Source organism: Triturus cristatus, chromosome 4_2, assembly GCF_964204655.1.
Source record: "Triturus cristatus chromosome 4_2, aTriCri1.1, whole genome shotgun sequence".
NCBI lineage: Eukaryota > Metazoa > Chordata > Amphibia > Caudata > Salamandridae > Triturus > Triturus cristatus.
The window spans coordinates 145,768,819-145,793,576 of record NC_140586.1 but is presented as its reverse complement, the minus strand read 5'-3'; the positions used below and the strand labels follow the sequence as shown (position 1 = coordinate 145,793,576).

The window sequence follows — 24,758 nt, the reverse complement described above, 5'->3', positions numbered from 1 at the left end:
TGACTCCCAAGCATATTGGATGGATGTATCCAGGGGAGTCTTCATGCTGCCCCAGACGCCCAAACTCAGAATTGGAATTCATACACATGGTGTGGTCTTGCCAGATAAAAAAAATCTGGGTGGAAGTGTGGGGATGTCTTTTGGACTTGACGGATAAACTGATTCCTAGTGAGATGGGCAAATGTCTGCTAGGGAGAGTGAAGAGCAGCTAGGAAACAAAACATGTTAACAGATTTATTGAACTACTGTTGGTATTGGCCAAGCGCTGCAAATCGACGACTTGGAAGGCGGCATTGGCTCTGGTCCTCAGGAACTGGCTCAAAGATTTGCCCAAATGTGGGGCAGCAGAAGTAGATGTTTTTTCTGGACCTAGGGTGACCGGAGATTCTGGATCCTGAGTACTGGGACAATTTATTAGCATGTATATAACCCAAAGTGAACCATAGACCACCTTGAACAAGTGAGCACAAAATGCAGCATTATACTGGGCGAGAACATTGATAGTAACACTGTACCATGATAGGAATCAGATGAAACACTGGAGAGATGCAGATTGATTATTTAAGAATGGGCTTTACCCATTGCCCGATTGTCTGCTGGGCCACTGTAGGGCTTAGTGGCTGTCTGAAGCAGCACTGTATCCTCCCCTCTTAGTGGGCTCCTCTATCCATTTTCTCCCTCTTCGGGTGAAGAAGTGAGCCTCGAGGATGGAAACAATACTACAAGGAGGTTGGGATATTCTGTGTGCAATCGGCGGCTTTCCTGGGATTGATTAGTTAGCAGGTTATTAGCAGTGGGCTTCATTGTTTGTCCTTTTCTGTATTACCACCACACCTGAGGTACCGGAATTTGGTGGAAAATGTTGGACACTCATAACGTTGTATGCTTTATTGCAACAGAGATTATGTACTGTTATTTTAAAAACAAAATACATGAATACCTTGAAAAAAAGTAAAAGATTTACTCCAACAAAGATCTAAAGTATCTCCCCTTCAAGGATTAGCAGAGGGTTAGAACACCTCCAAACTTTGTGGGGCTGTAGATGAATGTGTTTGTCCACAGCATAAAATTATTTCCCCTTGAGGAAAAAACTATGTGCATTTGCAGACTCCACTTTTTACTTTATTTTTGGGGGAATGATATAAGAAGTCAAGGAAGAATGCATTGCTTTACATAGTAAGGCAGAGATGATATTTGCCTATCTGTAGGGAGAAACTCTTTGTAACCTAGTAAGCTACATCTTGGCCCTGCACATTTGTGAAAGGAAGAGTGAACTCATGGGAAAATCAAGTAAGGTAATTTCTCTTGACAGAAAAATACGTATGTATACATATAGGTAAAATGATAAGAGTCCAATAGTCAATGGCTATCTGCCTATCTTTTTTTATTTTTATTTTTGTTTTTCTTTCAAAAGACGTATGGTAAAGGTTTAACAGGTTCATATTTGGGAATCGTTAATTGCAACCACTGGTGGAGCAGTTGCATCATAGGCAGAGGGGTTAGCCTAGCAGGTACACTTTTAAGGTCGCCTAGGCAGCGCACATGCATTGTCTGCAAGACATGCTGTATGTACTCTTTGGACTTCAAGTACACCCATCGATTTTCGTTCGTTCTTTGTTGTGCCATTCACAAATGCTGGCATTTGATTGCTACATTAGTTGTAATTGTTTCTCCTTTGGGTGCTTAGTTCCCTCCCATCGGATTTCACTCATTGTTTCTTCTGGTTGGCCATCACAACGTGTTCACTGTTCCTCCTGGTCGGCCATCGCAACGCATTCACTCAAAAGAAGTAGTATTGCGTATTGTTACCAGGTGGCTCCAAGGACATAGTGTTCATGTTCAAGAGACAATATCCAACCTGTACATTGTTCATGGCGTGCCTGTCTTTTCTTTCTATTTTCCACCCAAACACCCCTCACACAACACTGCTTATTTAAACTTTTTTGTTTTATTTTCTTGCAGTTTTATATTGTGAGAACTCGATTCGAAGCTATCACAGCACTTTACATGACCACCAGTTACATTTCAGATGGACACATTCAATTTTCATGCAGGGGAGATTAAGTGATGTGTGCAGAATCACAGGATGCTTGAGCTAATGCTGAGACTCGACCCTGATTCAACAGCTGCAAGGTGGGCTGCTCTGGCCGCTATGCCACATCTGACCACTGCTCCCTCTTCTCCTATTTCTCCCTCTTTCCTCCTCCTCACGTGGTCACTCCTTCTAGGGATACCTCGTCTGTATTTCTCCATTCCCAGGTCCCGCCCTCGTTTCCGGTTTCTCCCTCTGTCCTCCTCTTCAGACCGTCCCTCCTTCTAGCCCCTCCTTGCTCAGTCTTTCTGCCCTCTCTCCTCTCCAGGTCCTCCCACTTGCCTCCTCCAGTCCTGTCTCTGCTCACTATGCTGTGTGCCTCTCACACAGGCCAGGGTAGCCCTAATTCTGCACATCCTGCTCCGTGGCTGGTCTGCCCTGGCCTGGTTCTGGCTCTGATTCTGGCTCCGTCATTCTGATTTTGGATTGAGCCATCTCCCTGCCCATATAAGAGCCCAGCAGAGAATTACATAAGAGAAACTACATTTCCAGTCATTCCATTGTGATTCTGTAGTTATCTCAATGAGGCATAACAGCTGAGTGACACACAGCACGGCAACGTCCAGCACACAGTCTGACCATCCCCGAACACACAAACATAGACACACACAGTTACTTTCTCAAGAGTCCCTACCCTCTACTACACCTACTTGGCTCTGCTCTCTCCAACTTGTAACAACGTTACTATGCTGGGACCAAATTTAAATCCCATGGGCCCAGCCATGATTCATTTCCGCTAATTGCGCTGTATCCAATCATGGGCCTGATGGTGGAGTTGCGTTAGAACAACACATTTATTATCGTATATATATATGCGTTGTTCTAAATATAAAATCCAGCTTCACCAGTAAAAAGGATTTATCATTACCATTCCAAAAATATGAAACATGAAAAAGCTACTCCTCTCTGATCAGGAATAGCAACTTGAAAGTGTATTGAGGAATTCCGAATGTTGGCCTATGAGAGGGGTAGGGCTCCCTATAGTAAAAAACAAAATTGTCTGTTTGTAACTATCAGGGTGTGCAAAACATACAAGTGCATGTCCTACCTTTTAAGGCCTGCCTTAGGGGTGACTTATATGTTACAAAGGGGGAATTTAAGGCTTGGTAAGAAGTTTTAAATGAAACGTCTCAGTAGCAGTAAACTTCACACACAAGCACTGCAGTGGCAGGCCTGAGACAAGCTTGATGGGTTACTTCACTATTAGCAATTGAAATACATGCCCTAGGTATCTGGTATTCAACTTTACAAGGGACGTAGCTGTACAACAAATATGTCAATCAGGTATACACCAATGTCATCGTGTTTAAGGGAGAAGCACATGCAGTTTAGCATTGGTCATCATTGGTAAGGTGGTCAGAGTCCTAAGCCAACAAAATGAACCAGCAAAAACATGGAGGCATTAGGGAAAAGGTTCAGGGGAAGACCACCGTAAGGATACCAGGTCTAACATGTATGTTGAGCTCAAACATCTCCCTCCTCCATAGTCGCTGACCCTGCCTGTATGGGCACTACCGGCTTCATGTCAGATGGCTAAACAGCACAACATCAGAGCATGGGGAGCTTCTTGATGAGTATTGCCTACAGGAGGGTCAGTTCCTATCCTACTATGCACTGTCTGCCATGCTGGGTGTGCCTTGGGGGCTGATTGCACGGAGCTCAACCCATTTCTACAATTGTATACTTTGCTCACTCATGGCCATGGCCACATGTGATTACGGCGCTGTACCAAGCGATGCTGGACTTCCGCGTTACGCGTTACGCGTTTCCCGACCGTGAAGGAGGGCTGGAATGCTACACTCAGGCTGGATCTTAGAAATTGACAGTGAAATGCAGCACTTGGACAGGTGCATGGGGTGTCCAGGAATACCTGATTGAAATGCCCTCATTTTAACTACCTGCATCGGACAAACCTCACTTGTGTATGCATTCATTGGATGTTCCAGATGGTGGCCCCCGCATGCCCCCACTGCCCCTACCCAGAAACAGCCGTCTGACACATGGTATGGTCTTGCACCTGCAAATCTTGGGGGTGGTGTCATCCAAGCTGATGAACAGCACCAACAGGACTCTGCCGGTTGACCCTCTGTGGTGTCTTCTGGGAATTATGGCGCGTATACATAAAAATAAGTGCACTATTAAGTTCACTGACATGCCGTATGTCCAATCAAAAAGGTGCATTGCCATGGCTTGGAAATTCTTGGGGGCCCCTCCACCGCTCTTGACTCCTGCTACAAGATGTACACATATGGGCAAAGGAAGACTCAGATATCACACCATTTAGATGCCCGGGACATATACCTGGAAATACTGGAGGATTAATCCGACATCAGACCTCCATGAGCCCCACTATATCTCCCCCCTCAACCTTCTGGTTCAGAATCTGTGGGATTTACGAAGTGGCCCCCACCACCCCACCCCAGGGTCAGCTGTGTGGATCTAACAGGTAGCGTAGCAGCTCTTCAGTTTCCCATGTTGTACTGTCGTAGGCCCTGTTGGGCAAATTTGTCGATTAGTGAGGGTGGACTCCTGTCCAGTCACTGCACCCACTAGGACAACTTTGGTTGTAAAGATCGTTGGAGTCCATGCTTTCCACATGGAGCATTGATTGGCACTGCTATTTAGCATGGGCTCCTGCTTTATATGTATGTACGCAAAAGAAACAATTGACGGATGGAATGTCGGACATGGACAATGCAAACATTCACCCCCAGTCACAAGGATCTGGGTTTAATCCATCATTCTTTTACTCACCACACCACCCCAGTTTGGACCTAGCTATATGCAAATCAGTTTTGACCCTGTTCCTTGTGGGAACCGTCCAGCCCGAACTGCCAAGCCAGGTCCTCCCTGTCCCGTAAACAAGCATCCTAGGACCGGTTTCAGGGCATAACCCTTCATCAGCCAGGCTAGCTTGAAGCCAGTGGTGTAGTGAGCACGAGACCCACGTCTGGGCATACCCTTCCTACTTAGAGCGACATAAGCAAAAGAAACAATTGATGGACAGAATGCTGGACAATGCAAACATTGTGGGAACAGTCCAGCCCGAACTGCCAAGCCAGGTTCTCCCTGGACCGGAAACAAGCATCCATGGCTTGGCAGTTCGGGCCATGTTCCCATGAGGCACAGGGCCAAGACTGATTTCAATATAGCTGTGTCTGAACTGGAGGGCGAAGTGAGCCAAAGAATGATAATGGATTCAACCTAGATCTGTGACTGGGGGTGAGTGTCTGAAAAGTTTCAGCGCTCCGTCCATCATCTCCTTGTGTTTGCTTTGTTTGACCTAAGTTCGCAGGTTATGCCCAGACGTGGGTCGCTTGCTCACTTTGCCACTGGATTCAAGCTAGCCTGGCTTAAGATGGGTGTTACCCCGAAACCGGTCCCAGGATGCTTGTTTGCGGTCCAGGGAAGACATGGCTTGGCAGTTCGGGCTGGACTGTTCCTATGAGGCACAGGGCCAAGACTGATTTGCATATAGCTGTGTCTGAACTGGGGTGGTGAAGTTAGCTAAAGAATGATGATGGATTCAACCCAGATCTCTGACTGGGGGTGAGTGTCTGAAAAGTTTCAGCGCTCCGTCCATCATCTACTTGTGTTTGCTTTGTTTGCCCTAAGTAGGCAGGGTATGCCCAGACGTGGGTCGTTTGCTCACTTTGCCACTGGATTCAAGCTAGCCTGCCTTAAGAGTGGTGTTACCCCGAAACCGGTCCTAGGATGCTTGTTTGCGGTACAGGGAAGACATGGCTTGGCAGTTCGTGCTGGACTGTTCCCATGAGGCACAGGGCCAAGACTGATTTCAATATAGCTGTGTCTGAACTGGAGGGCGAAGTGAGCTAAAGAATGAAGATGGATTCAACCCAGATCTGTGACTGGGGGTGAGTGAGTTTCAGCACTCTGTCCATCATCTCCTTGTGTTTGCTTTGTTTGCCCTAAGTTGGCAGGGTATGCCCAGACATGGGTCGTTTGCTCACTTTGCCACTGGATTCAAGCTAGCCTGGTTTAAGGGTGGTGTTACCCCGAAACCGGTCCTAGGATGCTTGTTTGCGGTCCAGGGAAGACATGGCTTGGCAGTTCGGGCTGGACTGTTGCCATGAGGCACAGGGCCAAGACTGATTTGCATATAGCTGTGTCTGAACTGGGGTGGCAAAGTTAGCTAAAGAATGATGATGGATTCAACCCAGATCTGTGACTGGGGGTGAGTGTCTGAAAAGTTTCAGCGCTCCGTCCATCATCTCCTTGTGTTTGCTTTATATGTATTTACGGCACAATCGTCCTAGTGTTTTTGTAATGATTGTTCCATCTGGCCGGTGTATATGCTTAATATCCAATAGAAAATTACTTGGATTAAAAAAAAGTATTTCTGCAGGACCTGGGGTTGACCTCTATTGATGCTATTGTTACTCATCTTGTTTGCCTCTTGGATTGGGAAGGGTAGTGGTTCAATGGGGAGCAGCATCAAACTGGATTCAAAGGGGCATTCCAATTTGAGGGGATTACATTGATTCTGGTCACTTTGGCTTGGCCCCACAAGGTTTGTTATAAGATTTCCTTGTGTAGAAGGATGACATATGCGTCCAACCTAGGAGAGCTGCCCTGCCCATATTCAAGGTGCAACACCGTACTGTTGCTCATCATGTGTGTCTGGCTCCTCAGAAAAGTACTTTCAACATCTCTAGACCCAATAGTAGCAATCCTGGAGGTACTGGCAGATGCCAAAAAGACTCAAACATAACTTAGCATAGCGACGTCTGTTTACTGTTCCTGGATTTAACTAATAACATCTATGATTTACATGCTCAGTTGATAAAGTCATGTCCTTTTTGTCCCATGTAGCTGACACTAAGTGCACGTGGATGCCTACAAGATTTACCTCACAGCCATATGAGCCTGCATCCTCCCTGGCTACAAACAGTATCAAGAGATGCCTGAGAGGTCTGATGCAAGAGGACCTTCTCAGTTGCCATAACATTGACCAGGTGCAAATAAGAAACTTCCACTTTAGACTCCTTACCAGTATTTTGGCCCTCCCTCCCACCAAATTGAAGGAAGTTTGCAAGGTCACACATATGTTCAAGGCAGGGGGCATGGTGCTTTTGATGAAAGCTGCATTTAAAATGCTACTGAAAGGGTTTCCAGTCCTGCTACTGGGTGGCATAGATAAGCACAGCTTAGTAATGTAACAATGTTTTACTAAAAAGTGATTATTTTAAGAACTGTCCTGGAAATCCAAAGCAGTCACAGTATTAATATTCACTCCTTCACTGATGATTCACAGATTTATTTGTGGCATCATTATCGCTCAAATGAAATTCAAGGAGGTCACGCAGATCCTGAAAAGGGCAGCAGAGTTAATAGTTTCAGTGGGCTAAAGTAGTATGGGCAGATTTACAAGCCCTTTGCGCCACGTTTGCGTCACTTTTAACATGGGAAAAGTGACGCAAAAGTGGCGCAAGAGGCTTGTAAATCTGCCCCTATGCTTCTAAAGCTGTCGCACTGCTGGTGCCTCATCTTTTGATCCACAACCCAGCCCCCATTTATTTTCAGGTTTCTCCATTAATATACTAATAGAGTGAAGAAGCTGAGTTCAGATGCATACACTTCTCCATTATTGAATCTTTCATAGATTCACATGCTTGTATCTTCCCTGTCGTCATGGTGGGAGTCTCACGGTAAAAGAATAACCATAGCAGTAAAAGAAAAAACTGCCGAGAAACCATAGAAAAGTATATCCTTGGGTAACCACTTATCCTCATTATGTGGCCCAAAAAGCAGCCAATCAGCTGCCAGCCCTGAGATATACCATCCCCAGCAGAGCCACCATACCTCAGATTTCCAACTGCCGTCGTGTGAGAAGGAGTCTCCCTGAGCCTAGCTCAGTTTATTCTTTGCTGAACTTTTGACCTTCAACTGTTGGAAGTGAGGTACTGTTTTTCGCCTATATTCTATTCAAAATGTCTGAAAGCTCTAAAAAGAGGCTTTTCAGATCTTGCAGATCCTATGGGAAAGCCAGAATATTTTCTGAGGATCCCCACAAGGAGTGCTTGTACTGTCTGTACCCTAAGCACGTCCCAAAGGAGTGCAAGCATTGTCGCACCTTCTATCCAAAGACACTTAAAGACAGAGAGGCATGCCTATTATTATGGCTTCAAAAAAAGAAAACCACAGACTCGGAAACTGATGGAGATTCTAAAGGACATTCCTCTAAGAAGCATAAGAGGGAGTCCTCTGAGGAGAAAGTGGAACAAAAAAGACAAAAATCTGTAAATTCTAAAGAAAGAGAGGCATCCTCATCTTCTCTGCCTCATACTCCACACAAAACCACCACGGAGACGAAGGCTCCGTCGTCGCTGCTGTCGTTGAAGTCCAAAGAAATACCTGTCAGCACGCCGATGAAGGGGTCGATGACTCCGACGAAGATCACCTCATCGACGACGACAACAATCTCGATGATGACTGCGTCGTCGACGGCAGTTACGACGACGACGCTGCCGACGGTGAGTGTGAGACCATCGTCGACGATCCCTTCGATGCTCTCATCGACGAGCAAGCCGACGACGCTCTCGTTGACGAGCAGGCCGTCGACGAGCAAGCCGTCGGCGGTGACGGTTTTTAAATCACCGATGATGAAGTCCTCCACATTCATTTCAATTAAATGATTTGCTCCGTCGACGGGCTCGTCGGCGGACAAGAAAGCAGAGTTTTCCACGCCAAAAATGTCACCGCTTCTTCCATCCACTATTCTGGATTGTCAGGAGTCTGAGGAGGAAGGGCCTTATGGAGTAGCCTATAGTCCCTCTCAACTGCACATTAAAAGTCAAGAGTCAGACGAAGAAGAAGTTGAGGAAGTACAGGACAATTCTCCTTTAAAGATCACCCGGTACAGGGTTCTAAGCGCTATGAATCTTTCCATCAAGCTTACAATTATGAGGAAGAGGAGGAAGTGAACCCCAATGCCCAGGAAGAGTCAATGTCAATACCTATATCCTTAATATCTGATTTGAGGCACATGATAAACAGCTATTATCGCCGTTTCCAGATGACAACACTCCGGCCTCCACCACAGCAAATATACCACAGACAGTGGTGCAGGCTCCAGTGGTTAAACATCCACCTCCAGTGCAAAGAGTAGACACCCCGAAAATAATAACTATTCGGGATGACCTCGTGGAGAGTGATCACGAAGATCAAATAGAGGAAGGAGAGATTCTCCAAGATGACATCGTAGGAGATGAATGGGATCAATATATTGTCCCAACATCACCTTCACCATCGCCACCCCCGACGAGTTCACCGCCGGAGGATATTGCCAGTTTCCATGATCTGATGGAAAAAGCCTCGAAGAGGTTTGAACTTTCATTGCCCGTGAAGGAGAATGAATGTTTTCTATATGATTTCAAGTAAGCATCTAAAAAATCTGCAAGAACTTTCCAGATAATTCAACATATATGGGATGAAGGACTAAAATTGATGACAAATCCAGCCTCAGTGCCAGCCTCAATTCCAAAAATTGAGAAGAAATACTGTGCTCCTGAGACATCACCAGCGTGCCTGATAGGACATCCACGTCCTGAGTCGGTTTTTACGCAGGCCGCACACACTCCAAAAATCCAGTCTCTGCCTGTTCAGCTCCTCCTGACAAGGAGGGCAAGAGGATGGATGACGCTGGAAAGCACTTTGCAGTGACGGCAGCGGCTTCCACCAAGGCAGCAAATGCACAGGCACTCGTCAGCTGATACAATAGACAAATGTGGTCGGATATCGCACCAATTCTGTCTCATCTTCCGGACGACAAGAGAGAAGAAGCGGCTACAATTCTCCAGGACGGAGCTGGAGCAGCATCGGAGTCCATTGACATAGCCATGGACATCGTATCAGTGGGTTTCAGACAGATGGCTGGAGCAGTGGCGGTCCTCAGGCAAGGATGGCTGAAAGCTCCATATTTCAGACACGAAGTCCAAGCTAAAATCGTGGACATGCCCTTTGATAGGGAGAGCCTTTTTGGGAAGCACATTGACGAGGCGCTTCAAGGGATAAAGTCGGACATGGACACAGCAAGAGCTGTGGGGTCCCTACAGCAGGGCCGTTTCCAGTCCTTTCGTGGTAGAGGATCGAGAAGACAATTGCTTCAGCGATCCTCCTTTCAGTCAAACAGGTACCAACCTTACCAACAGCAGGGGTACCGTCAATTCTCCAACAACCAGTCGTATCGGTCCTCTAACACCTCCTACCAACAGCAGGCTAGGAGAAAACCTGCTGCAAGAGGAAAGACGCAATACTCCGGTCGAAGACAGTGACGATCTCCAGGCGCCACCGGCCCCGTCTCACCTCAAGCAGATCCATTACCTCTCTCGTTATCCCAATCATTGGCAGTCAATAACATTGGACAGATGGGTGTTGGACATTATACAACAAGGCCACACCCTAGAATTCATACAAAAACCTCCAACTCGACCTCCCATTCACAGGAAGCAAAACCATCTCTCAGCCCTCAAGGCAGAAGTCTTAGCTCTCATTGTGAAAGGAGCAATAGAAGAGGTTTCCCCAGAACAATAAGGGAAATTATTCTATTCACACTTTTTCCTTATAAGGAAAAAGCAGTCTACCAAATGGAGACAGGTAATGGACCTCAGAGGTCTGAACAAGTACATAAGAAAATTTTTGTTCCGCATGCTGTCTCTGCATGAAATCCTCCTATTATTACGCAGAGTAGATTACATGGCATCATTAGACCTCTTGAATGCGTATTTCCATATCCCAATTCACGGAAAGCACAGACAGTATCTGCGGTTCGCAGTGGCAGGGCGCCACTACCAATTCAAGGTGTTACCCTTCGGCCTCAGATCTGCACCAATGATTTTCACAAAGTGTATGGCACCGGTCGCGGCACACTTGAGACACCAAGGCCTCCAGATCTTTCCATATCTGGACAACTGGCTGATAAAAGGTGCATCGTACCAGGAAACGCAACGGTCCCTAGTAAGTTTCATGGATCTATTCCAAGATCTAGGGCTTCGGATCAACAAGGAGGAGTCTTCCCTTATCCCGGCGCAGTCGATTCAATTCCTTGGAGCAGTGTTAAATACTCAGGAAGCGAAAGTATACCCTTCGGAAGAACGCACACTAAAGATTTTGCGGCTGACAGCAACAATAAAATCAAAAAGGTCCACTTCAATCAGGATCTTCAAATCTTGGCTGGGAATGATGTAATCCTGCATCCCATTGGTCCCCAACTGTCGCCTGCGCATGAGACCACTGCAAGAAGCTCTAGACAAGCAATGGGTTCAAGCCCTGGGTTCATTCTAGAACAAAACTCAGTATCAACACTCAGATCAAGCACGCACTGTCATGGTGGGGCATCAGGGGCAACTTATCAAAGGGTCTCCTCTTCGAACCTCAGTCTCCCAGTTACCTCATGACATCAGACGCCTCCTTACAGGGTTGGGGAGCACACTTGCAGGATCTAGAGATTCAGGGTCATTGGTCAACTCAAGAGGCAACATTGCACATCAATCTGTTGGAATTGAAAGTGGTATTCTTGGGCCTTCAAGCCTTCCTTCCCAGAATCCGCGGCTTGACAGTTCTAGTCAGGACCGACAGTACGACAACAATGTTTTACCTACTGAAGCAAGGTGGCACGAAGTCAAAATCCCTTTCAGCTCAAGCCCAGGAAATTTGGAACTGGCTCTTACAGCACAACATCGCTCTGCAGGTAGAGCATGTTCCTGGAGTGTACAACACAAGGGCAGATTACCTAAGCAGACCACCTTCCATCTGCCACGACTGGGAACTGAATCACGAACAACTCCTATGAATATTCAGTCTATGGGGCAAACCGAAGTTAGACTTGTTTGCAAATCAACACAACAAAAAATGCAAACATTTCGCAAGCAGATTTCCACAAGCAGGATCGCAGGGAAATGCTCTGCACCTTCGCTGGACAGGGATGTTTGCATGTGCGTTTCCCCTATTCCCTCTAATTCCGAGGATACTAAGGAAAATGAGGTCGGAGCCATGCCACATAATTTTGATAGCCCCGGCTTGGCCAAGACAGTTCTGGTACACGGAACTCCTCCAATTGTCAGTGGAACCCAGAGTGCAATTCCCAGTAATTCAGGATCTAATTTCCATGACACAAGGACAGGTTCTTCATCCGCAATTGACCTCTCTAAACTTGCCAGCTTGGAACCTTATGAGCATGAATTTCAATCGTTAGATATTCCTCAAGAATGCCGAGAGATACTAGCAAGTTCTCGAGCAATTTCTACTAACGAAACCTATACAGCAAACTGGAAGAGATTTTGCAATTGTGGTTCAACACAAGCTTTACACCCTTTTAATTCTTCACCTCCATGGTGGCAGAAAGACTGAGGGCATGGACCTACGGCCCACCCATGCAGCCCGGATTAGTCAGTCTTTTTGCCTCTCCTGGGAAGCAGATAAGTGGTGTTTACCCCCAATCTGCCACTCGCGTGGCAGAAAACCCACTAGACACCAGCGAAGAAACCCATCACTATTTTTTTTTTTTTATAAATGTTTTTACTGGCAGTTTCATTTTTGCAGTACAGAAACAATACTTATCTGTGAAGTAAATAAGCTGTTTCAGTGATACATCAACATCATGTTCTTTTAGCAGTGGTAAACGGTCAAACAGTGGTTCCATGTTACTAAAGTTCACCTCAGGCCCTCTTCCCTCCCCCCACCCATCATTATTTTTGGTTGGGGGGGAGCTGCCCTCCTGAGCACGGGCCTGTGGTTCCCCCACTCCAGCCATATCAGTGTTTCTGCTACTAACGGCTCCCCTTATCCCTAGTTTGATCCGTTCCTGTCACAGCCAAGAAGCCAAGCCACACAAGAGGGAAAGCGTTTTTATTGTTAGAAGTGGGGGAATGCTAGATGCTAGGAATTTTGTGGATCTCTGCAGGTTCCAGATGTTTCCATCACAGAAATACATGGAAAATGTTTGATTGTAGGCAACCATTGAGGTTTGCAGGGTATTGTTGGTAAGAGCATTTAGTGGAATCCATGCACGGCATGCAACCCTGGAGTCCCCCGGATGTCTAGTTTTCAGAAATATCTGGGTTTGTTTCCCTGGGTGGCCACTGAGCCCGAGTCTCAATACCACATCCCCCCATTGCCAAATCAGGTCATTTTTTTACCTGAAATATTGATGTCTCCACATTGTGTTTTGGGGTCTTTCCTGTTGTGGGCACTAGATCAACCCACCAAGTAGGGCACACTTTTTATTGGGAGACTGTGGGAATGGTGGTTGGAAGGACATTTGTATCACCACATAATCCAGAACTTTCCCTCTCAAATGTTGGAGGAAAATATGTGTTGTTAGCCAAAGTTGCAGGTTTGCAAGGGCTTCTGGTTGTAAAATACATCTTGGGATCAACACAAGTCACACTACCCTGGACTGCACAGGGCATCTGTTTTTCAGAAATGTCTGAGTTTGGTATCCTTCCATGGGTATTGGCTGAGCGTGGAACCAAATTTCACAGTGACCAACTTACATAATATTGTGAGTTTTGAGTAGAAAACTTAGAACTGTTCATGTTGGGTTTTTGTCCCTTTCCTGTCATGCACCAAAAGTCCACCCTGACAAGTGGAGCACTATATTTATTGGGAGATGTGGGGGAACGTTGTGTGGTGGGAAATTTGTGGATTCCCACAGATTACTGTACTTAACCTTACAGAAATGGAGGAAAGTGAGTGTTTTAGCCAAGTTGAGGTTTGCAAGCAGATAAAACCATGTAAGGCTTACGCAAGTCACAACACTCTGAATTCCCTGGGTTTCTAGTTTTCAAAAATTGTCTGGGTTTGATGCATTTTGGCTATTACCTTTTGCAGTGTTTTTATCTGGAGATGCATGAAAACACAGAATAGTAACATTTGTTATTACCAATTGTATTTCTTTGCATTTGTGGATTTCAAATGTGAGCTTGTGTGCTTGAATGAAGATTTTTCACACAATGCCTTCGGAATCAAATTAGTAAGAGCAATTAAAAGTTCAGAGGTGGTCAAATAACTACTGTTCCTCAACTCAGTATCTTCTGAACATTTCAAGAATACATAGATTTCCTTCATACCAATTTTTTATTCCTTATATTTTACCATATAAATTGCTGTACAGTCGGTACTCAATAAAAAAATCATTAAAACGAGCCGCTCCGTTGTTGGCGTTGCATATTGCATGTTTTTGGAGAGCCTACAAAAAGTATACTTCCCCACGACCAGAAGTGTCTATCGTATGTAATAGAGTATTGCTTTTGTAAATTGGCCATCGTGAAAAAAATTACAGATGGCTGTTTTTCCAACTAATTTTCATTATTTATTTCATTTCAACAGTTAGTTTCTTTGGGAAAACCATGCTAGATCCAAACAAATGACCCCTTTCTAAATTCAGAATTTTATTTACTTTGTAAATGTTTAGCTTTCTGGGATTGCTGATGGTTTGTGGCCTTTTTTTACCACAAAATGTTAGTTGGTTGATACCACACAAATTTGGAAAAATGGATTACCTCTTGCAAAAGTGGTGGAAAACAATGTTTTTTGATACCACTCTATTTGTTCCAAAAAGATGGGAAGATGGTGACCCTAGCAGAGCAAACCTTTTGTTGATGCAATTTTTAGGGAAAAAAACACGATTCTTGCACAGCAGTCAGTCAGTCAGAAAACTTTATTTCGGCTGTCAGCCATAAAAGTTCATGATACACAATAAGACACAATAAAACAAGTACAAAAAATGTAAAAAGATGTTACAGAAATACAAAAAGGAATAAAATTTGAGACATATAAGCAAGCACATAAAAAAGAGCACAAAATTTAAGATGAGTAGTGCCGCTGGATTTACATTAATACAATAATAATCGTCTTCTGATTAGCCACATTGAAAATAAAAATTTGGCAATCACCGTGACAAATAAGGGAGAGGGATCGTACTTCAATAACCTAAACAGGTCTCTGTAGTTCCTAGCCCCCATGTTTTTTGCAAGCTGGATTATCCATTTTCTACGGGGGATTTTATAGGCTACACAAAAGAAAATTACATGAACCTCCGATTCTTCGAGATTACCACACCCAGGGCAGGGCTGTCTGCTAAATCCAGCCCAGTTGTTCGTTCTCGAGAAGAGAGGGAGAGAGCCATGCCTAAATTGTATAAATAGTTTCTTGGCAATAACCGGGTGGATCAAATCTAGTGCAGGCTCAAAGCTGTAACCATTTTTGACCTCAAGGAATACCGAGGTCATATTAGGGCTATTCACTGATCGAAAAACCTGGGTCAGATTATATTCCTCTAGGATTTTTGCCAGAGACTTTTTTGAAAGAGAAGGGCATCACTCCTCAGGTGTTAGCCAGAGATCTTCTCTCCCGATTGCCCTCAGTGATTTTTTTACAAAGACTAACCAGGGAATGGCACCTGCCTTTGGAATCGACAGAATAGTTCTTAGTTCCTCCCGAAAGTTTGCAAGTTCGGGAGTGGTCCATAGTCGGCGCCAATACATTACCGGTCTTGAGGAGACCAGGTCCGCAATGGGTTGAATGCCCAGGTCCATCCTAAGCGGCTGCATAGGAGTGCTCATAGGGAGTGCCAGTAATTGTCTAATAAATTGGTTTTCTGACTTAGTTAAAATCTGGACTGTGTTATGGTCCCAAAGTTCAGCACCATAGGCCACCAAGCCCCTCGCCTGTGCTTTGTATATCTCCACTAGTGGGCTAATCAACTTTAATGGGCTATTTTTGTACATTTTTAAGATTCCCCCGGTTATCTGTACAAATTTCAAGTTCACTTTTGAGATCTGGGGGCCCCAGTTCATCTTATTGTTGAGGGTCAAGCCCAAATAATCGAAGATGTTCACCCGCTCAAGGTGGAGACCATCCAGTTTAGGTGCGGGGCGATTTGTAATGTCTGCGTTCAAGACCATATATTTGGTCTTGTTCACATTAATGACTAAGTTCCTTTTCCTGCAAAATGAAGCAAAACCATCCAGGATTCTAACCATTCCCATGGGAGTCCTGGACAGGAGCAGGGTATCGTCTGCAAACATTAATGCAGGTATTTTTCTACCCGCCAGCCTAGGTGCATCTATATCCTTTAGGGCCAAAATCTCCTCCACCAGCCCATTTAAAAAAAGGGAGAAAAGAGTTGGGGCTAATACGCATCCCTGCCTTACTCCCTTCTCAACTCTTGCACAGCACTTTTTCCCTTAAAATAAAACATTAAGGGCCTCATTGCAATCTTTGTCGGAAAGGATCCAAACGGCATTCGGATTTTCTCAACCCGTGTCGAAACCCATGTTTCCGACCAACTCGGAAACATTTCCTACAGACCAATCACAATGGAAAAGTAACTGTTTGGTTTTTCCGATGTGGTTCCAACTGCCATTCGGAGACTCCGAGTCAGTCTGAGCTGAATCGTACAGGTTTATGGACCGTATTTCCAACCAACGTATTACAATGTCAGATTCTGATAGCCTTTCTGAATTGGTTTGACGGTCACGAAAAGGCTGTCAGAAACTGACTTTAGGGGCCCATAGCAGGCCCCCCCTCACCCAGAGGTCTCCACTGTGATGGATACCCTCTTTACCCCTCTCTACTACCATGCTCAGTGTGGCAGACACCATGGGGTGCCCGTAACAGGGTTAATGGTTTTCCGCAACTACCCCATTTTTTAATGGGAGCCTGTGTTGTCGGTCGCAACACAGGTTCCCATTTAAGTCAATAAGAGACTTTCCGAAAGGTATTCGGAAACATTGTAATCGGTCGGTCGGACTCTCTAAACCCGAGTTGGTCGGTAAGCATTCCGACCGACATCGTACTGAGGTCCTTAGCTATATTTCAGCTATTTTGTAGTTTTGCTCAAGTGAAACCTAAAAAACCCTGTGCACCTTTAGAATCCCCAGGATGTTGGAAAGAAGGACATAAATGTGGCATTGAAACCTTATGTGGAAAAAAAGTTATGAAGCTGTAAGCACAAAGTGCCCAAAGTGTCAAACAGGGCCACCATTGGGGATGGAAAAGCCTCAGCAGCTAAGGGGTTAAAGCATATACACAAAACAGTGTATCCTAAGATGCATAAATTCATATTGCAGTTCTTTTACTGGTACTATTACATTTCGTAATCGCATCATTACAATGTACACATATCATGGATAAGGTATAGGTGTCCCTTTTGTATTGTATCAGATTGTATCAATAACTAATGCTCCTTAACGAGAATAGAAATACAACACTGGCTATAGACTAAAATGTACACTTAGGAAAGTACCTATTGTGCAAACTCATGTTTGCTTATTAACGTTGAAACTGAATAATATGGGAAATAATGCGTATATATAAAATGTATATAATTATTTATTTTATGTACTATGCAAAGTTGAAAGCAGGTGGCTAAGACAGATAACCAAATGCATTGAAATGAATACTATAAATAAGCTCCTTCTTTTGTGATAAACCTTGTGTCATTTTGGACATTAATATGTGCATGGGCATCAAGATATCTATGCAAGTTAACATCTGACAAGAGAAAAAGATTTTTTTTTGATTTGCAATCAGAGGTAGCAAAACTATCTTTACCATCGCTATCACGGTCAGTGTAAAGTACCCCTCATCTGTGAAGTGTTTTTTAAAGTGCACTCACCTTTTTTAACATTACAAACTCATTCTCAGCGGCTGTGCGCTTGATGATTTCCTCTTCATACCTGTTGGGAAAAATTAGATATGTACTTTAATTACTCACATTCACCCATACCTAGTGGCACACTCGTGAAAATAGTTGGTGCTAACTTGCTGGAATATGGGGGAAACTAAAAATCCTCGATAGATTATATGGTTTGGTGTTTAACTGCAAAATATTTATCCTTCCAGGAAGGAAAAACCTAACAATTACATCAAGAAAGATAGGATTATTTCCTGCAGGAACATTGTGTTGACGTGCAAGCATCTGATGTTCGATGAGACTGCTACAAATAGCAAATGCAATGCCCAAGTGAAGTGACCAGCCAATCTGGAAAATTGGCCCTTGTTAACCCTATGTCCTTGACAAGTTATGAAAATCAACAGGGTCCCTAAAACCTGCACCAAGGATGGAAACTTCAGTTTATCATCTATATGAGGGGCAGTTTGATGGGCTCCTAGCTAATGTCTGTTGGCTGCTTTTTGCTTTTTTTTTGTCATTAGCATAGATGTGGCTCTTCGTGTGCCCTTTAACGGCTGGTGGAGTGAGGGCAGGGTTGAGGGTGGTTAGGTGATCTGTGCAGCTGACTAAAGATGTGATGAATAGGTGAACCTTTTGCAAGTTTACGGGCCATCTGCCCTTACCTTCTCTGGTGCCCCTAATGCCCACCCTGCTTCTTTTCTAATATGTCCTTATCGAGCATAACCCTGGAAATTATGCTGAACATGCTGACTCTGGCAATGAACATCGAAAGATGCAGATAGCGTGCCAACATACGTATGTAGCTGGCTGCCAGTTCACTTATACCAGCTTAAAATCATCCACTTTAGGCTGAAGAATGCTCTGTCACTTTTCAAATTCAGGTACTCACAGACCTGGACTACATCATGGGAATGCATATGAACTTTGTAGCCCATTCTGCCAATCAGATGGTTGGACTTCTCCAATGGTGGAGAAAGGTTCAGGATTTATTTGTGGGGTAGGTGATGCCTGTTGGCACAGGACTATAGCCTGCATGGTAACACAGACGTGCAACTCTTGCCCTGAGTAACCCAGCAGCATGATATCTGGTGTGCTGATGTTTTCTTTTGGTCTAACATGCACAAAAGCCATGACTGCCTACTATTTGCTAGGTGATTGTTTAAGTCGATCCGGTTCTGTGGTCTAGAGAGGCACACTAAGTGTATGCTCAAATTGACTACTGTCTATGTCCTGGGGCACAAACCTTAAGCGGTCGTGGCAGTGCACCATATGTTTTTGAACTGCCTTTTTCTTGTTTGGGAAGAGTGTGGTGAATACCTGCTTCACTGAAGTGTAGCCCTGCATGGTTGTAGTGACCAGACTCTACACAGACATTCAGAAAAATGTGTGCATGTACTTTGTGGTTCTGTTAGCAGGACCCTTCTAAATGTGAGTTTAAGCTTGAACAGAAATGTGGGATCATTTTTGGTTGGTCCCTGGTACAACGTAGCACAAGATGAAAGTAGTATATTGATAGCATTTTTAGGCTGTTGGAAAGCACCCCAGATACCAAAGAGTTCAAGGATGTAGTCAGCGCTGTGTTGAAAATGTAGCAGTGACCATTTGGCTGAGAACCCCCAGAATAACTGTCAGAGTTGATAGCGGGCAGGGGGAGTTGAGTCACTGGATTCATTTCAGATCCTTGTCTTCCTTTAAGAGCTACTCCCAAAAGGGCACTTAACTGCCAGATGCAGAATTCCCCATGTGATTGTGCCACTACTGTGAATGCTTCAGTTGAAGACACTCCTCATCGCTGCCTTGTGAGAAGAGCCTCACCGAGATGAAGAATATGGACCTGATTGAGAGTTTGATATATGGGATACTTCATCACAAAAGTGGCAGACATCCCGTCTTCCGTATTATATGTGCTCAAAGGTTGTAATGCACATACTGTGGCAGAGGTGATATCCACCACATTTATGATGGAGTATCCCATCCTCCAAACTCTAAATAAGGCCCTTTGTCTACTCCATGAAGTTGAGATTCACAAAAGGAGGAAATGGCCCAAACCAGTTTCAAGCCTTTAACAACAGGATCCACATTTCCCTATAAAAGTGGGACCCAACCTTTCCCACTCAGTTCCAATTTCTTCATTAACCAAAGAGGGGATACTCTGCAGAGTACCTAAAGAAATCCTGAGATCTAGAGATGATATCTTCTACAGCCAGTCTTCCAGGGATTAGGGGACAGGACTTAAAGTCAGCAATATGACTGAGAGGAACTGTGAGTCTGCCTGTGATCCTGAGGCTGCTGGTCTGTTGAGAAAGGGGAAGGATGACTTGACCATGCAAGAAGTCTGGATAGCATCGGGAAATGAGGACTGCTGTTGGGAGTGTTCAAAGAGTGCAGAACCAGTATAGAGTGGGTCTCCCAGCCTCCCCAACCTAACTTTGACACTCTTTCATCATGCAAGAGGTGCAATGTTGCTGTAATGTTCTGCCCGAGTGTCCCGCAGCCACAAGCCACCATGACTTGAACCATCCTCAGTACAAGTGGCCTGATGCTCCTCCACCTAGGAGCACAAGTGACCCGAAACACCACCACCTGTGAGCATCCACTCCATTCCCCCCACTGCCCCACCAAAGATGTCACCATCAAGTGCTAAATTGACTGGTACTGACTCTGTTTACTGGCACAGTCTCCATTCATAGCATCATGAAGAGTTTGAGTGCAAAGAGCATGATTTTGATGCTGGATAATGCCATGGCTGCCAAGAAAAGCTGTTTTCATGAAAGAAGCTTAATTTCACATGTGACTATTGATTCCAAAGGTCTGAGATTGAACTTGGCCTGGACAAGGCATAGGTACTTGAACACATCAGACTTGTTCCCTCATTATAAGTATTTAAAAAAACTGGCCTCTAGTTATGAATGTAGGAGGGAAAGAGGGGGTAGCTGGAAAATGCGGAATAGGTACTACTAAAGGAAAGGGGCTCAAGGAGGAGCAGGGAGGTTAGAGAAGGATGTCTTCAAAAGTGTAAGCCCATTGATATTTACAAACCGCCCTTCCATTTTTACTACAGCCATAAAATACCCAAAACAGTTGTAAATGTACTCAGCTCAGAGCTAGAGTATGTCCAGCACCATATGTGGGCAATCACTTATACTGCAACACCCTCCCATAGAAAATAATTGAGGTAGTGACATAAAATAAAACGCTAAAGGGATAAATGATACATTTAATTTATTTATCTATTTTAATTATGAAGCACACACATCATCCCTGTTAGACCTGGCATTTTATGTGTGTTTTTTCCCTGTCTTTTTGCTTTTAATCTCCTGTTTTTGACTGTGTCCTAATTTTTGTTTTTTTTTGCTGGTTTTCAAACTCTAGGCACTTTACCACTGCTGATCAGTGCTAAAGTGCAAGTGCTTCATGTGTAAATTGTATTTATGATTGGGTTATCCATGATTGGCATATATGATTTATTAGTAAGTCCCCAGTAAAGTGCACCAGGTGTGCCTAGGGCCTGAAATCAAATGCTACTAGGGGGCCTGCAGCACTGATTGTGCCACCCACATCAGTAGCCCTGCAACTATGTCTCAGAACTGCCACTGCAGTGTCTATGTGGGCAGGTTTAAACTGCCATGTTGACCTGGCAAGTGCACCCACTTGCCAGGCCCCAACCTTACCTTTTATCACACGTAAGGCCCCCCTAATGTAGGCTCATGGTAGCCCCATGGGCAGGGGGCAGTGTATTTGAAAGGTAGGACATGGTGTGTTTTACATGTCCTAATAGTGAAATGCTACTAATTTAAGTTTTCACTTTTGCAAGGAATATCTCTCCCACATGTTATCATGGGAGTTGCCTTGTAACCTCTGACACGTGTAACTTCCAGTTGGGAAATGATAGAGATTTGGAGTTCAGCGTCCCTGGACTCACAATTTAAAAATACATCTTTTAGTGAAGTTGGCATTTGAATTGCGTGTTTGAATTGCCACTTTTAGAAAGTGGCCATTTCCTTGGTTACCATTCTGTAGAATCTATGTCTGAGGGAGGGTGGCAATTGGGCTGTTTGTGCAGTCACTCTAGACAGTTACATAAGGGAGTTGAGGTGTGCCCTGCGTATCCTGCTAGCCCATCACCAGGCTGATGGATCTCCCTGAGCTAGAGTGGGGGGAGGACTTGTCATTGACACCTGAATATGGCTGTGCCTGTCCTCACACAAAGCTGTTTTCTCCCCCTGTATTGTGTCTGGAGCCAGGTCAGGGAAAGGCAGGGTCTTGTGCACTACAAATACTTTCCTTTGAAGTTTGCCTACTATAAAGTCAGAAACTGGTATAAGTACTGGAGCTGTGACACCATAACTTCATTACACTTCTGGACTGAGAGGACATTCTGGCAGGAAGAAGAGCTAGATGCCGCAGGAGGGGACTGACACTCTGCCTGTTGCTTTGTGTGCTGGCATGCTGCTTGCTACTTCAGTCCTGGGACTGAAAGGATTGGACTTCAAAATGTACATCCTGCCTTCAAAGGTTCTCCAAGGGCTTGTGTGTGCTTGTCTCCTGTAGGAATGCTCAGGGCCTTCAAAGACTTCATCTGCAGTCCCTAAATTCCTCTGCAGAGAGTTCTGACCTGCTAAGTGGTGCCAGTTCTATTTCTGGGCCCTTGACAGTAGTTTTCCTGCTAAGAACTAAGAAGATTTACGCATTGACTCTCAGCACCCATTTTTCCGACGCAGCACGGCCGTGCAGTAGAGACACCAACATATCACTGCTGTGCGGCCGTAGAATCAATGCAGCGCCTGCCGTACAGCTGAACAATCACCGCAACCCGAGTCCCGAGCAACGCTTCACTGACGTATGTGTTGCATGCTCCGACTCCAGCGCAGGCCTTGCTTTGCGGCTGAAGAAATCGCGCATCAGCCCAAAATATTTTTGTGGGTTTGAGGATGATTCCAGTGAATGGTAACGATAAGCTGGGTATCATCTGCACAAGAAAATGTCTCAAAACCCAAAGGTTTGACAATATTCGCCAAGGGGGTGAAGTAGACATTAAATAGAGATGGGCTTAGGGATTACCCTTGAGGAACACCACAATTAGTCTGCAAAAGTGTTGTTTTAAGCAGAGCCAAATAAACAAAATAAGATCAGCTGGACAAGAACGCTTCCAAACCATTATAGAGACTACAGGTCTGCTTCGAGAAGCCTATGAAGCTCACTTAGAGAACATAAAATCGGGACAGGGTTCCAATGGTGAACCCAATTTCCCCTCCTTCATGGGCTCCTACACCATTTCTTGTGTGAGTTCCTAAAATTTTCCCCAGTGGATGAATATTCCATGGTGAGAGTTGACTTCTTCTAGGAAGAACTCTGCCAGGGAGGGTTGATCTCGAAAGTAGAGTATATCTTATTGATCTTCTCATGAAATATTTCTGACAGGTCTTCACACCGCTAGGCCGAGACTGGAATATTTTGACACAAATATGTAGGCTGAGATAGTTCCTTGCCTATCTTAAAAAGTTCCTTTGAGGACCTACTACTCTCCTCAAATCTCCTCAAAAAGTTAGCCTTTTTAGAAATCTTAAGCTTTTTATGATAACATTTTAAAGTGGCTCTTAAAGCTGTATGATCCAATGGGGATTTAGAAATCCATGACCAATGCTCTAAAGCTTTCCCTTCCCTCTTCGCAGTTCTGAGATCATTTATGTACCATTTCTGTGAAGGGAAAGATCTCAACAACCTCCTCAATTTAAGAAGGGCACATCTATCTAATGCTTCAACTATTGCACTCGCTAAGGCCTTAACATTTATATCGACAGGAAGATTTGCATTTAAGACGGATGCACAGAAGTTATCAGAAAACAACTCCAGAGAAACGTTCCTCCATGGCCTTGACATCACCGGAGGGTCGCATGATTGGCGAGAGGCTTGTCGCAAAACATAAATTGGAAGTTTGATAAAAAGTGATCAGACCAGCACACAGGGTCAATAGAAAGGATAGAAAAAGAGCAAAGATTTGAGAACAATAAAACCAGGGTATGCCATGCTCTATGGATGGTGCCCTTAATCCACTGAGTAAGTTGTAGAATTTGCATTTCGTTCTCCAAATTTCTACTGTGCAAGTCGTCCTCCTTCTCAAAGTGATTAATAAAATAACTTATCTGTAAGAAATATACGCATTTTAAAACCAAAGGTCTCAATACTGAGGCTAGGGTGCTGGCCTGCTTCCTCCAAAATCACAGATGTTTTGCTGAAGAGCTGAAATGGCAGCATCTCACAGTCACCAATAAAGGGTATCTTTATTTCCATACATTCACAGCAGTTTCTAAAAATGATTGCCGCACCGTACCCTGCCTGTCTTCCAGGTTAAGCATTAGAATCTTGTACCTGCTGGGTACTGTCAGGGCGCGCGCCACCATGGAGTGGTTGTTAAGCCAAGTCTATGTGATAAACACTAGATCCGGATTTCCAGACAATACTTAGGCAGAGACCTCGACTTGATATATACGCAGCTAATCGGGGGTTTGTGTCTTAAGGCCGCAAATTCTCCCTCTCTCTTTGCAGCACTTCAATACATGCAGCATCCTTCCCATAGTCCGAATAGATTGTCCCCTGAAGGTTCAAACATCCCCACTTGCAATTTACACAAGCAAAAAGGCTAAAGGTGGTTCCAGATAACGCTCTGCAACAGGTAGATGAATGAGGCCTTTGGGTTTCAGAGCAAACGTCATGTCATGAGAAAAGGTGGTCAAAGGTTTCTTACCTTTGGCAAAACGAACAGTGGTCCTGGCTCAGCCAGGAGCTGAAGGTGCAGATAGGCTTGACTTTGGCCCGCCCTTGGCGTGCCATCAACCCGGCCACACTGCCCCCGCATCTAAATTCATAGTCAGAGTCAAACACTAGCCCGCTGACTGAACGCACTCTTTTCTGCTCCGCCTTCACCCAAAATGGCGGGAGGCAAAGAAACGCCGTGACCAGGGAAGCAGCACCAGCACAATGGCAGGCGACATGATTCAGTGAGCACTA

The 24,758-nt window shown here is 44.7% G+C and overlaps 1 protein-coding gene across 1 annotated transcript in view; it reads right to left on the bottom strand.

Moving 5' to 3' along the window:
• Nucleotides 1-24,758, bottom strand: part of LOC146833196 (keratin, type II cytoskeletal cochleal-like) — a 215,390-nt gene that overhangs the window by 164,792 nt on the left and 25,840 nt on the right. The window contains exon 3 of the mRNA XM_085600854.1: nucleotides 17,733-17,793. Within this exon, the coding sequence (XP_085456980.1) occupies nucleotides 17,733-17,793 (61 nt within the window). The remainder of the gene's footprint in view (nucleotides 1-17,732; nucleotides 17,794-24,758) is intronic.